Source organism: Impatiens glandulifera, chromosome 3 (genome assembly GCF_907164915.1).
Source record: "Impatiens glandulifera chromosome 3, dImpGla2.1, whole genome shotgun sequence".
Taxonomy (NCBI): domain Eukaryota; kingdom Viridiplantae; phylum Streptophyta; class Magnoliopsida; order Ericales; family Balsaminaceae; genus Impatiens; species Impatiens glandulifera.
Genome location: NC_061864.1, coordinates 38,198,138 through 38,213,494, shown reverse-complemented (window position 1 = coordinate 38,213,494; position 15,357 = coordinate 38,198,138). Strand labels below are relative to the sequence as shown.

Sequence of the window (15,357 nt, the reverse complement as noted above, 5' to 3'; positions counted from 1 at the left end):
TTTAAATTTACGACAATACGATTTTACGATTTTACAATTTTACAATTTTACGAGTTTATAAATAATTTTGATTTTACGATTTTATACGATTTTACTTAAAAAAACAATTTTATATTTAATAATTAAAAAATAATGTTATTATTTATAAATTTATTAATTAATATAATTAATTTTTAAGTAAACTCGGGGTAACGATTATTTATTAGATTATACGAGTTTACAGCGGCGTAACGATTTTACATAAACTCTCGATTTTAACAACCTTGTGGGACATTAAGAAGCTGAGACTGCTATTAGTAAGTTGTTTTTGTGCATGGGCCTAATGTGGACATTGGACTCACTATGGGATTGGGCTTTTCAAAAACTAAGTTCACAGGCCTGAGATCACAGCCCAGGCAAGTGAGTCATGTCACAATTCTAACCGGACATGGGACAACTCAGGTGCATGAGCGTCTTCTTCTTTGCTTGACCTCGTCCAGGCTAATGGAAACAACAAGTGATCTTCCCCACCGATCTAACGAACCAATCATCAAATCCGTGGGTCATCGTTCCCGGGCCTAAACCCGGAATCCAATAACCTAACGAACCGATTACAGAGGATTAGGCTTTGTACTTTGTTTGTCTTACAACAATCAGGAGAATACAGTAGGTCGATGATTCCTAAATCAAACAACTAAACTAAATGTGACACTAATGATAATTTCAACTAATAATCAGAACACAAATAAAATAAAGACAAAAGACTGTAAAAAATAAAATTAATATATTGGCCAAATTGGCGCTTACAGTGATTATTACCATATTATGTTCTTGAAAGAGAATCAGTCTTAACAGCTAATTGACCCTCACAATCACTCAAAAAGATTTTCGAAAAAGTCTAGTGACAATGAATATTCTCCTCAGATTTTCTCTTGACTGGTGACGTTCTTTCAAGGACCGGCAAAACTAAATGTCCCACGACAAACGAGGATTCCTTGATTTTGCGGATTATTATCGCCCTTCTTTGCTAACTTAAACTCTATTTAATGGTTTAGATTATTATCTAGCTATTTTCTTAATATATAATTTTTATTCATAAACAATATATCAAGATAAGTGAAGTTGTTAATAATTCGAGTTTATTGTCAATTAATATTACTTAAGATTTTATTTTAATTTATAAAACATAATATTTATACAATTTTTAATTAATTATTTATCCATTTTGAACTTTGTTTAGTACAATATTGGTTCAAAATGAGATGTTTAAGATATTTTGTTATTTTTTATTATTATGAATTATAATTTTATCGACAAGTGAATGCACATAATAATGGATAATTATAAATAATATTTATAAAATAATTAGAAATATTATTTTTATTTAAAATAAAAAAAAAAAATTTCTTCCTCATTTTCCCCATAAATCGACGACTTTACAATATTCAGAAAAATCAAATTATATATCGTGGAAACAAAAAAAAAACAGAAAAATGAAACAGAAGAATCAATAATGGAAGAGCATATTGTGAAAGTCAATGATAATGATAAAAAAGACAAAAATGAGGAAATTGCAGAAAAGGAAAGTAAGAAAGATTATGAGAATAAGGAAAGCACTAAAGGAAAGAAAGTAAAAGGAATTAAGGTGAAAAGAAAAAGAAAACTTTGTATAATGCGAAGGATCAGAATGGAAATGAAAGATGAATCTCGAGTTGTTGTTAAGGAAACTCAAGAGGAAGATACCCAAAATTTCAAAGCTGAAACAAAGAATTCTAACTAATGTGGAGTCTGAAGCTGAAGCTGAAGATAATGAAGACAAAAACACAGAAATTCAAGTTGAATATAACGAAGATAAAAGCCCTGAAATTCTCATAAACAATTATTTCTATCAAATCAAAACGGACTCGTACAAAGAGAGAATTCAAAATGAGAAACAACCAATACTCATCATCATCTTCAATACAACATCCTTTCATCGTCAGATTAACGGGAAAAGAAAGAGGAATTGGAAGAAGATCTTTCAATGAAAACCGATGGCATGGGAAAATGCTAGGATGTGATAGTTAAATTTGAATATAGTCTTTTCTGTTTGTAATCTCTATTTATTTTTGTTTTTTTGTTTTTTTTAAGAATGTATGAATGTCACCAATCAGTTTTTTTTTTAGATATTTTGATTGTAATCCTTAATCATAACTAAGATTTGTTTATCTTTGATTTCTAACCCTCCAATTTTTTAGATTTTAATAAAATGATTCTAACCATTTTCTAAAAATAAATAAATTATATACCGAAGATATCCTAGTTGGTTCCATAATTGTATAATTATATTGATTTAAACTACTCCATCATTGCCTATCATATTATAAAAAGTAAAGAAGATAAGACATGACCAGAAAATGGAGTAAAATAAGTATGGTAAGATCTTAAATTAAAAATAAAATTAGACTTTAATTATTTATTGAGGTAATATAAAAAATTCTAAAATAATATATTTATTAAAAATAAATAAATAATATATATTAAGAAGTTTAAATTAACATATTACAAACATTTTATGTTAAATTATTTATTTTATAAATGGAATAGAATGACAAATTATTTAAGGATAAAAAATTATATTAAATGGTGGAAGGTTAAATTTTAAATAATTATTATTTTTATAAAAAATATTTTGTCTTATTTAATTTATTATATATATATATATATACAATAATGTTTAATTTCAAAGTTTTTGCCGGGTTGAGAATTAAGGTTAATTTAGATATAAATGTGAGAATAAATGTATGTTTGGGTCGGATTGTGGGTTGACCCGTCCATAAACTTAAAACGATTAAAAATAAAATTAAAATTACAATAGACATTTTTGAACCTGCAACCAAACAAAATAAATAAACCATTTAACTAATTAGGCTAATAAAATTTTATATTTTAAAATCAACATCAAATTTGATGAACGCGAGACATTTTAACAATATAAGTTTAACTTTTAACTAACATATATATATATATATATATAATAATGCTTAATTTTAAAGTGTTTGGATTGTCAACTCGAGAGTTGTGGTTAATTTGAATATATATGTAAGAGTAATGGATAATTGGATCGAATTGTGGGTTGACCCGCCCATAAACTTAAAACGGTTAAAATTAAAATTAAAAATGTTATATGTATGTTTCGAACTTGCAATCTAATAAAAACAAGTACAACATTTTAACCAAGTGTGATTGGAATATGGTTTATCGAAGGATAATAGGTCCGTATCAATTTAATGTGGTTAAAAATATGAATAAAATATTTTATTAACCAAAGTGTGAAGTCAAATGTTAAATGTTAAATATTAAAAAATATGAATCAAATATTTTATTGACCAAAATAAAAGTGTAAGTTCATGAGATTAGAAGTTAATTCGGAAAAAATATGAGATAAAATATATACGAGAATATAACTTATTTTACCTACGTGAATAAAATATGGAATAAAAGTGTTTTATATTTTATTTTAATATATTATTGATAATTTATTAACAAATTTAAACATTACCAAACAATAGATAAGAAATATAAATCAAGTATAAAAAAATAAAAAATATTATATATAATATATATTTAGATATGATGATTGAGAAATAAAAAAATAAAAAAATAAATTAGTTATTATTAATTTTATTATCTTATAAGTTAGGTACATTTATAATAATAAAAAATTATTTATATATATATATATATATATATATATATATATTATGTTTTTTCTCTTTTTATTTATTTATATATTTATATATATATTATAATTAATTTATTTATTCATTATAATTATAATTATATTTATATATATTATATTTCATGATTAATTTTATATAAATATATTTTATTTTATCATTAATCATATAAAATATATATAATAACATTTTAATATATATATATATATATATATATATATATATATATATATATATATATATATATATATATATATATATATATATATATATATATATATATATATATATAAAAGTGTTATAAATGATGAATCATAATAATTAATATCTTATTTCTAATTATTTACTCTCTCATTATAATTAATTATATATATATATATATATATATATATATATATATATATATATATTAATTTTCTGTATTAATTAATTTATTTATTTCTATTTCATTATATTTATATATATATTTTTTCATTATTAATTTTATATAAATATATTTTATTTTATTATTAGTCATATAATATATATATATATATAATAATGCATTTCTCTTTTCTAATTATTTACTTTATCATTGTAATTAATTATATAGTAAAAATTTATATATAATATATTTTTACATATTATAATAAAAATTTTTTAAAAATATAAACAAAAAAAATAATTATTATTTATCATTTATAAAATTATATCTATATTTTATATGACTAATAATAAAGTAGGTATTCATAACAAAAAAATTATATATATATATATATATATTATTAATTTTATATAAATATAATTTATCTTATATTTTTCTCTTATATTTTTCTCTCACTATCTTAAAAAATTTATATTGTCTTAATTATATATATAATATAATATAATATAATATAATATAATATAATATAGATCTATGGGATGGGGAATACTTTGTCCATATGAAACAAGCAAAATTGGATCTGAAGACACTCCAATAGGTCGTGAGTCTACTCTTCACAGTTCTAGGAATGCAAGCAGGAACCGAAAAAACAATGTCATCCAAATTCGAAATGACCTAATCCTTGGGCTTAGAGCCACCTTTCGAGATGATGAACAGGAGAATCTTGGAATAAGTAATAAAGAAGCTCTTGAGAATGGACTAGGAAATCTTGGGTTTTGTGAAATCAAAAGATCAAGTGCAGAAGAAGACAATTTGGTCTTGAATAAGACAGTGAGCCTTAGTTCTGAAGTAGGGCGAATTAAAACCGATAACAAACATGAATCCAGTAGTGAAGAGGTTCAAAGTCAGAAAAGACCTACTAAAGCAGAACAAGATGAAAATCGAAGACAAAGCAGAAAGATACTGGATCCAGAAGCTACTAAATCTATCACGGGAGAAGATGAGATCTACATGAGGCAACTCTCACTCAATGGCAATAGTATTCCATGTAATCAAACTATAGCCACTGAGGATAGTGAGGCAAGTGATGCTTATGATTTCTCTGATGAAGAGGTCCAGGACAGTCTGAAAAGTCAGGAACCCAACACTTATATTCAATTATGAATATAGTGACATGGAACATAAGGGGACTCAATGACCCTCTAAAATGTAAAGAAATCAGGAGGATCATTGAGAATCAAAAGATCACTATTATGGGTATTCTTGAGACAAAAGTCAAAAGTCGGAACGTTGAGAAGGTTAGCAAACTGTGTATTGATAGTAGCTGGGAAATCATTCACAACTCAAATGACAAAACGGGCAAAATCTGGGTTATTTGGGATAACAAAGTTGTTGAGGTGATGACTCTCTTTTCGAATGATCAAGCAATCCTAGTGGAGGTCAAAGACAGAATCACAAGAATCGTGTTTAATCTTGCTATTGTCTATGGTAGCAACTCAAGCACTAACAGAAGACTCCTCTGGAATTGTCTTAGAAACTGGATCGGTATTGATAAATCTTGGGCTGTCCTCGGTGATTACAACGTAACTAGAAACGAATCTGATCGTAGCCCAGAATCTGAAATTACTCGGGATATGATTGACTTTAATGACTGCATCAGAGATATGGGTTGTATCGAGCCTACCAATTCTGGGAACTTCTTCACTTGGTCTTCTACGAGAGGGAATGAGCAAATTAGAAAAAGTAGAATTGACAGATGTCTAGTAAATGAGAGTTGGATTAACCAATTTCCGAGATGTCAACTTCATGTTTTGAATCCGGGTATATCTGATCACTGCCCGATTAAATTGTTCTGGGAAAAGGAAGAAAGGTTCAAAAGGCCCTTTAAATTTTTCAATTTCTGGATGGATAATGATAAATTCAAGGGTATTCTCGAAAGCGTATGGTCAACAGATGTCAGAGGTTCCAACATGTACAGGGTTTCTGAGAAGCTTAAACTCCTGAAGAATCATCTCCAAAGCTTTGACAAGAAGAAGTTCAACAATATATCCAATAGAGTTCTGACTACTAGAGAAGAACTAGAAGAGGTTCAGAAAAAGTTATTAAGGGATTATAGTGATGAACAACTCAATGAAACAGAAAGATATGCGCTTGAAAATTTCAGGAAACTGAGTCTGCTTGAAGAGAATTTTGTTAGACGGAAATGAAGACAGAGCTGGCTTTCGTTGGGTGACAAAAACACAGCTTTCTTCTACAGAAAATGCAAGGCTAGAAACATGAGAAATAATGTGTACAGGCTGAAGAATGATGATGGTGAATATGTTCAAGGTCAAAAGGGTGTCCAAGATTTGGCTATTGATTTCTATAAACAACTTATGGGTACAAGAAAACAGCATCAAAGTCACATGAATACCTTGTATCAAATTATTGATAGGAAAATCTCTGCAGAAGATAGTCGCGAGTTGATAAGGGTGGTCATGAAGGTTGAGGTTAAAGAAGCTCTGTTTAGTATTGATGGGAATAAAAGCCCGGGTCCTGATGGGTTTAATGCACAGTTCTTTAAAGATAATTGGTCGGTTGTGGGTAAAGATGTTACTGATGGGGTTCTGGAGTTTTTCAAAAATAGGAAGATGTTAAAGCAATGGAATACAGCGGTCCTAACCTTGATCCCCAAAACTGCGGTACCTGAGAAAGTACAAGATTTTAGACCAATTTCCTGTTGTAATGTGATTTATAAAATAATTTCAAAAATCATTTCTAAACGTTTTAAAAATGTAATAGGAAAAATAATAAATCTTAATCAATCTGCATTCATCCCCGGTAGGACAATCTCTCATAATATTCTTCTCATGCAGAGCCTATTAAAAGGCTTCGGGAAAAAGAAAATATCCCCGAGAGTGGCTTTCAAAATAGATATCAAGAAAACTTTCGACTCTGTTAGATGGGAAGCTATTCGAGACTTTCTGGTTGTTTCTGCTTTTCCTATGATTTTTATCGATTGGATTATGCAATGCGTTTCATCATCCTTCTTTGTTGTTAGCGTCAATGGAGTCCACAGAGGCTATTTCAAGGGTGAAAACGGGGTAAGGCAAGGGGACCCCCTCTCTTCTTACCTTTTTGTAGCTATCATGGCGATCTTTGAGAGCATCTTCGCGATGTTCCGAAAGAATCGTAAATACATCTTTCACCCATTCTGTGAGGTAGAGGAGGTAACACATTTATGCTTTGCTGACGATTTTTTCATTCTAGCGCACGCAGACGTTGATTCCATTAAAACTATTTGGGCTGCACTAACGTTCTTTTCTGAGGTAACATGTTTAACTATTAATGAAAGCAAAAGTGTGGCATTTTATGGAGGCGTGAAGGACGAAACAAAGCAGGACATCTTCAACATCATGGGCATCAAGGATGGCAGCTTTCCCATAAGGTACTTAGGAATTCCGTTAACTACGAAGCAGATCGAGATCTCACACTGCAAGCCGCTGATTGAAAAGGTAAAAAACACGATATCTGGCTGGGCAGCAAAAAAACTTTCTTATGCAGGGAGGATCGAACTTATCAAAACTGTGGTTATGGGCATAGTTGGCTATTGGGCACAGCAAATGGTCATTCCGAAGAAGGTAATGAAGGAACTCGAAACGCTGATGAGAAACTTTATCTGGGGTAGTAGTGGAAGAGGAGGAAAGAAAGTCAAATGGACCGCTCTCTGCAAACCGAAGGACGAGGGAGGCATCGACTTGAAGAACTGTATCGAGTGGAACAAGGCTCTAACCTTCAAGCATCTGTGGGCTTTGGAGCGCAATCAGGAGTCACTATGGATCAAATGGGTGCATACGAGGTTTATGAAACACAAAACCAGAATCTGGACCTACAAAATTCACGAAGGTATGAGCTGGTCTCTAAAAATGATTCTTAAACTAAGAAGCGATATTGCAGATCTTTATGACATCCGACTAGGGGACGGAAAAGGCACTCTATTCTGGCATGACCCTTGGTTTGAAAACCAGACTATCATCGACAAAGAGGAGTTTCAAAATACTCGTATCAGAAGGGACTGCGCAAAAGCGAAAATCAAAGACATCAAAGACGGGAATTGGAACTTGCTCTTGAGAAGAATTCCAGAAGGAAAGAGGATACTTGATCATATAAGTAACATACAACTACACGACAGACCGGATATTCATGAATGGAAAGCTGAGGACAATGGGAAGCTAGTATTGAAGAAAATATGGGAGGTAATCCGGGAAAAAGCGCAGAAAGTAGAATGGGCTCCTCTTGTATGGTCAACGAAAATTATCCCTCGACACCAGTTCATTCTATGGCTCGCCTTCTGGGAAAGACTCAGCACTCGTGATCGTATCAGTAAGTATATGAACATCCCGGACGCGAGCTGTCTTCTATTCATAGGAAATGAAGAAACCATAGATCACCTATTCAGGAGCTGCTGTATTGCTTCGGAGCTTTGGGACAGATTCTATAAAAGCCTGGAGCTGACCAGTTTCCCGAGCGAATGGAATGAAATCAAAGAAGCAGCACTACTCAAAGCCAAGGAAAATAGATTTACAACAAGCGTGTTCAAGTGTGGCTTTGGAGCAGTGGTGTATAACATTTGGCAAGAACGGAATGCAAGGGTATATGACAGAACCCGCAGGAGCATTGACGAGTTATGGAAAGATATTGTATCGGATTGCAGCGCCCTCGCGGGAACGTGGAGAAGAATTCCAAGCACGGAGCAGAACTGGAATATCTGTAGGAACTAGAATTTACCGTTTTTTAAACTCACTAGAATTGAAAACATTGTAAACAAATAATTCATTTACGTTTTTAGCTTTTTAGCTTTTATTCAGAATGTTACGACTTCAAAATCATTCTAGGCCTGTCTAGAATGATCTCTTAAACTCGTGGTTTTTTTTCCCGTTTTTGGGAATTTTTAATGAAATGACGCTAAGTCGTTTCCCCCCCCCCAAAAAAAAATAATATAATATATATATATATATTTTATAAATAGTAAATAATACTAACTAATTTTTCTTTCTTAATTATTTTTCTCTCATTAATTATATAATATATATAATTTTTTATCAATAATTTATATATATAATATATATTAAATATAATTATTTTTCATTATTAATTTTATATCCTACATTTTTTCTCTCCTCATATATATATATATATATATATATATATATATATATATATATATATATATATATATATATATATATATATATATATATATATATATATATATATATATATATATATATATATATATAATTTTTTAGTTAATATAAAACTAACTAATTGATAATAAATATTAAATAATATATATATATATATATAAAAGTAAAATAATAAAATTATTTAATAATCTCAAATGTTATAGCGATTAAAGTGCTCAATTGCATGCTTAAGACCAGAGTTCGAATTCAAAAACATGCAAATTTAGATTTTCAAGAATTCATTCTTGACTATAATATATGGTGGCACAACTTTTAAACAAATGATACGAGGAATCTGAAAGTGTGAGGTCGGAATTAGTGGTTGGTTTCGTGAGTATTTAAAAATGTGAGGTCACTAGATAAAGATTATGTGGTTTGTGGTTTGTCGAGTGTGAGGTCGGAATTAGTGGTTGATTTTGCAAATATTTGAAATTGTGAGGTCACGAAATAAAGGTTGTGTGGTGGGTGTTTGTCGGCCGAGAGGATAAAGAATCATATGATAAAGTGTGAGTCACAAGATGATGGTCAATGGGTGGTTTGCCGAGAGGATAAAATGACATATGAGGGGACAAAGAGATATGAAAAAATTTGAGTAACAAGATTAGGGTAAGTTGAGTGGTTAGTGGTTGGGTTTTGACGATGGATAAGAGGTGTGTGATCAATTGAGATTGGTTGTTGATTTGTTGAAGTGAGAATAAAAGAGAAATCGACTAAGATTGGTGAGTGGATTGTCAAGAAATAAAAAGTCATATGAAAAAGTTTGTATCACAAGATTAAGGTTAGTAGGTTATTTATCGAAAGGATAAAAGAGGCATATGAGGGGATAAAGAGACATAAAAATGTGCGAGTCACAAGATGAGGGTCGGTTAAGGGGTAAGTGGTTGGGTTTTGACGATGGATAAGAGGGAGTGTAATTAACTGAGATTGATTTGTTGAAGTCAGAGTAAAAAATAGGTCGACTAAAATTGATGACTGGTTTGTCGAGGGATAAAGAGACATATAAAAAAGTGTGAGTCACAAAATTATGGTAAGTGGGTGCTTTGCCGAGAGGATAAAAGAGACTTATGAAAAATGTGAGTCACAAAATTAAGGTCAATTGGGGGATAATGGTTGAGTTTGACGAGAGATAAGAAATGTGTCATCAATTGAGGTTGACTAAGATTGATTGGTGGTTTACCGGGAGGACAAAAGAGGCATAAAAAAAAGTATGAGTCACAAAATAAGGGTTAATTGAAGATTAAGTAGGTGCCGAGTGGATAAAATATATATTAACATTTAATTTAAATTAAACTTAATTTTTACAAACTAAAACTAATTATAAAGTAATTAAATTCCAATAATAATAATTTTATCTAAAAATATTTATTTTTGTATATATTTTTATACTAATAATCTAAAAATAAAATATTTATATTTATATTAATTTTAATTTTTTATTCTATTTATTTACATTTTAAATATATTTTATCTAAATTATATTCAATATTCACATTTCTATTCTTTTTAATAATTAGATTATATGATGAAAAAAAAATCTCTTTTAAACCATTCACTTGAACATTTTGGTACATTTGGAAACACTTTTTATTCTCAGATCTAAATTCTAATTAAAATGAAAAAATGCAATAAATTTATAAATTGTGTGTGACCAAGTTATGTTTTGAAACATGATCTTATCGGAATTCACACCTAGATGAATTCATGAATATATGCTGATAAAAAGTGTTTCCAAATGGATCTAAAATCAACATATAGCTAATTCTAGGTATGGGCTTATAACAAAAAACTAGTTCTCACAATATAATAAAGTCCAAGCCACTAGTATGGACTGCAGTCAAAAGAGATGATTCAATACACCAAGACATACATGAAATCTAAGGCTAGCGTTTTGAACAAAGCTCTTTAATGTGTAGCATGAAAAGAAGAAGATGGAATTGATTTAGATAACAAAAAGAAACACCATTATTTAATAAACAAAACAATGGCTCAAGCAATTGTCAACCTGAAATCAGCATCAGAACAATGACAATGATATTGGCAACTATAAGAGGAAGCCTCATGTACTGAGTTGCATAAATGAGACCAATGAACTGTCCCTTCAACGAATTTCTTCTCACACCCGAGAATTCCTGGAAGCTCCATCCTCTTGGTCCAAGGAACCGCTCCTCATTCAGTATCGCTAATGCGTTTGCCAGAAGAAGGCAGCCTTCTAGCAGTGTCCAAAATCCCATTCCCTGTGTGTTATGACAATATTACGCCTATTAGTTATCGCATTTTATGATTAAAATTATACACTGTCATCTGGATCATAATCAAGAAAACAATTTTCAATGAGATTGTGATATAGGCACAACAATGATCTCTGGCTATGCTAGTTCACACTAATAGGCAACACAAACACATGAATGCAACATTTATCATTAGATATGTAAGAAAGTGTGCATACAAAAAGAACATCAACAACTAAATCTGTAACGTTCAAAATGTTTATAATGCCTAGGGATGACAATTGTGCAAATTTAGATCTGAGAATGGTGTCTCCACCATCGTACACAATTTCCAAAAAAACAATTGGTGCCCGATTCCCCAATGGAAATGTTTAAGTTACACTATCCATGTAACAATTGGGGACGGTGATTCTCATGGGACACTATTTATGTTATTAAGGGTGTTCTGATATTTTAGTTGATGATTTGATGGAAGAAGAGATAAAATCCAAATAAACCACATTAAACAAGCCCCTGGTCAAATATTCTCTAGGGTTATATGTAAGTATAGTTGCAATGTTGTATGTAAGCTAAAAGATAATTGTAATTTCATATGTTTGGAGAACATGATGGATGAAGAATGACGATGAAAATCCATCCCTGCTAAACTCCTTTTTGTTTTTTTGCGTAACCATACGATGAAAATCCTCCCCAAGTGGATAGAATTTAAATAAACTTCAGAATTCCAACCCTCCAAATTTCCTAATGAAACCATTTCGATCTGTTACAACCCAGCAACGTGAAAAGTGTACAATCAGAGAGAACTATTAGGTGTTGCACTAACTAGTGTGCAGAGGGCGTATTTGATCAATTAAATCTGTAATAGAAAATATCAGACATGCAATCATCCATCATTTAGTCAATGACAATTTTCCATTCAAACTTACCTGAACATCATATATCAGAAGCAGTCCACACCACTTTACAAAATTTTCCAACACCTATTAACAGTTAAGCTTATTCAACAATTTACAATGCTTATCCCACTCCTGTACATAAATGTATGTCATACATACTAAGCATTCAACCTGTTTTTTTGTATGTGAACCAAATGACTAGTTATTCCATTAAGAAATATGCTATAGTCCAATAAGCATTATGACAAATTTACTAATCGATCCAGTGATGCACAATTGATGCTCAATTCATCAGAATGAACAAGAAATCTTGTCCAGAGAGTGAGGAGTGGAAGGATACCTGCTTCTGTGTGGCGAAATCGGGATCTGAGAGATTCGACGCTGATTGAAGAAGAAAGGATGGCGATACTCTCTCTCTGTCTCTCTGATGTGAATCAATCACCTCCACTGTAATCCCTAGGTAGTGGATCGATGTGACAAAGATGAAGATCGATGATGAAATTGTATTAGAACAGGAAATAATCGGACAGATAATGGAAGCGTATACGGACGCAATCTATCTTCCTTTCTTCTAGATACACTTCCTTCGTATTGAAGCAGAATCGAGTAGAGATGGCAAACTGGTCGGATTCCGATCATGATACTCTTAGAAAAATAATGTATAAATATTTAAACTATTTTAATTTTTTCAATTTTATTATATATTTTGGTTATTCTAGTTTTTGGGAGAGATTTGACGCTTCTGATTATGGTTACATTTTAACTTTTTTTTTTTTTTTTTTTTGTTTTTTTTAATATGTATTTTATAAATTTTTATGGAGTATATAATATATATATATATATATTTTAAGATTTTTTTACACTTAAAGATGATTCACTTTGTGGATAGGGTGTAAACGAGTCGAGTATTAATACTCGAACTCGATCAATCAAGTATCAAAATTTATACTCGAACAAGACTCGAATTGCATTGTAAATATTCGAACTCGAACTCGATCGAGTATCAAAATTTATACTCGAACTCGACTCGATTACAATTTGAGCTACTCGAGCTCAAACTCGAAAACAAATTTTTATTAATTAAAATTATATTTACCACTAAATAATATTTCGAACATAATATAATATATATTTCACAAAATACAAATATATAATCACAAGATTATTTAAGAATAAGAAATATAAATATCATTACATTATTTAAAGATGTTCATTCAATCACAAACATCTCATTTAGAAATAACAAACGAAATTAAATATTTAAAAAATGTTTATCACAAATATTATTACAAGTTTGACAATATAATACACTGGTCATATAACGATCTTCAAATTCTACAAGATTCAAAATATGAAATAGTGAAAACAATGAATAACCTGTTCCGTTAATAGTAGAATCTAAAAAATAGATGTTTCAAGTTTTTTGATAGAGAAAGAATCTGAAAGATGAACGAAGGAGAAGAAAGAGAGAGGTTTAAACATGTGTAAATGGAAAGAGAAGAGAGAAAGAGAGAGATTTGACCATTTGGAAATAAAATTAGAAGAGAGAGAGAGATGAGTTTGACATTTTGGGAATGAAAGAAAGAAAAAACGGGAATGAAAAGAGAAGATAGAGATGAGTTTGGCTGTTTGGGAGTAGAATGAGGAGAGAGATTGAGAGTTTAAGAATGAAGTCGTGGGATTTTTTTGGTTATAATATAATATAATATAATATAATATAATATAATATAATATAATATAATATAATATATATATATAACGAGCTACTCGCGAACTACTCGAAGACCACATAAAAAGCTCGAGCTCAATTTTATAATCGAACTACTTGAACTCGACTCAAGTTCGGTCAAACTAAGTTCGAGCCGAGCATTAACCGAGCTACTCATAAGGAACTTGACTTGTTTACACCTATACTTATGGCACATCCAAAGGAACTAATAGAACCTCCCTCTAATTTTCTCGTTCCGGATCTGTTGTCCCTCAATATATCCCACTAGTTGTTCCTTGTTCAAAATCCTTTAAAAATCATTCTCTCTCTTGATGAAAAAGTTAGTTTCTCTCTCCATGATTTGAGCTTGCTTTTGACATTTGGACAACACCTCAATCAAAGCACCTTACATCCCTTCTCGGAGCTCGTCTCTCTCCTTCTCGATCTCGATGATACGTCCTCTAGATCCCTAAAATTATCTTGTTTGTAAGCCATTCTAAGTTATACCTTCTCCAACATGGCGATAATGTCAACAATTGCCTCTCTTGATCTCCCCCCTTCTTGGGTAGTTTTAGATCCTCACACTTGAATCTAGCGAGGGTTCCTAAGATAATTTCCGATCTCTTGGGGAAATTTCTCCACTTCATCCGCGTTATTAATAGTCGTACTTTCATTCGATCTATTCATCATTCAATTATGATACCAACTATCACAGGCTCGATCTTTCCACCATGATCCGTGCAACACTAGTTACTATATTCGAGAAAATGAAATACTAACCAGCCTTACTCGAAGCAACAATCGATGTTTGCTTCAATAAACATAAAAACTCTAAAGAGAGAAATCGAACTCTTACAAAGAATTGTATTATATTAGTTGAATACTTGATGATTACAATTTAATACCTTTGAGGTGTTTATAAGACTTAATATAGCTACCACATTAATGATGCACTAATTTAGGACATTCCTTCTAATTTTCAATTAGTGACGAATTATGTTGGGTCAAATTATTTTGACTAAGTGTCAAAGTAGTTTGACTATTGGAATTTTGATGATGAATGTATATTAAACTCAATCTATGCCGTCTAATTGTTTTTGGTGCAGGTGTATCGAAAACAGGTTACATTAAACTTAGTCTTAATGAGGTTCATTACACTGATTTGGCATTAGATGCATTAAGTTTGACGTGCAATCTAACTAGTGGAGTTAGACGTGCAGTTTAACTAGCGGAGTTAG

General features: G+C 30.6%; 1 protein-coding gene across 1 annotated transcript; it reads right to left on the bottom strand.

The window, feature by feature from the left end:
• Window positions 1–11,063: 11,063 nt before the first annotated feature.
• LOC124931991 (immediate early response 3-interacting protein 1-like) lies at window positions 11,064–12,947 on the bottom strand. The gene is made up of 2 exons (XM_047472585.1): window positions 12,752–12,947; window positions 11,064–11,521 (listed from the first exon to the last, which is right to left on the bottom strand). Exon 2 carries the CDS (start codon window positions 11,516–11,518, stop codon window positions 11,285–11,287), a length of 234 nt encoding a protein of 77 aa, XP_047328541.1. The 5' UTR covers window positions 11,519–11,521; window positions 12,752–12,947; the 3' UTR covers window positions 11,064–11,284.
• Window positions 12,948–15,357: the final 2,410 nt, after the last annotated feature.

Coding starts and splice junctions, on each gene's coding strand:
- LOC124931991 (XM_047472585.1), bottom strand. CDS start 11,518: ATGGGATTTTGGACACTGCTAGAAGGCTGCCTTCTTCTGGCAAACGCA.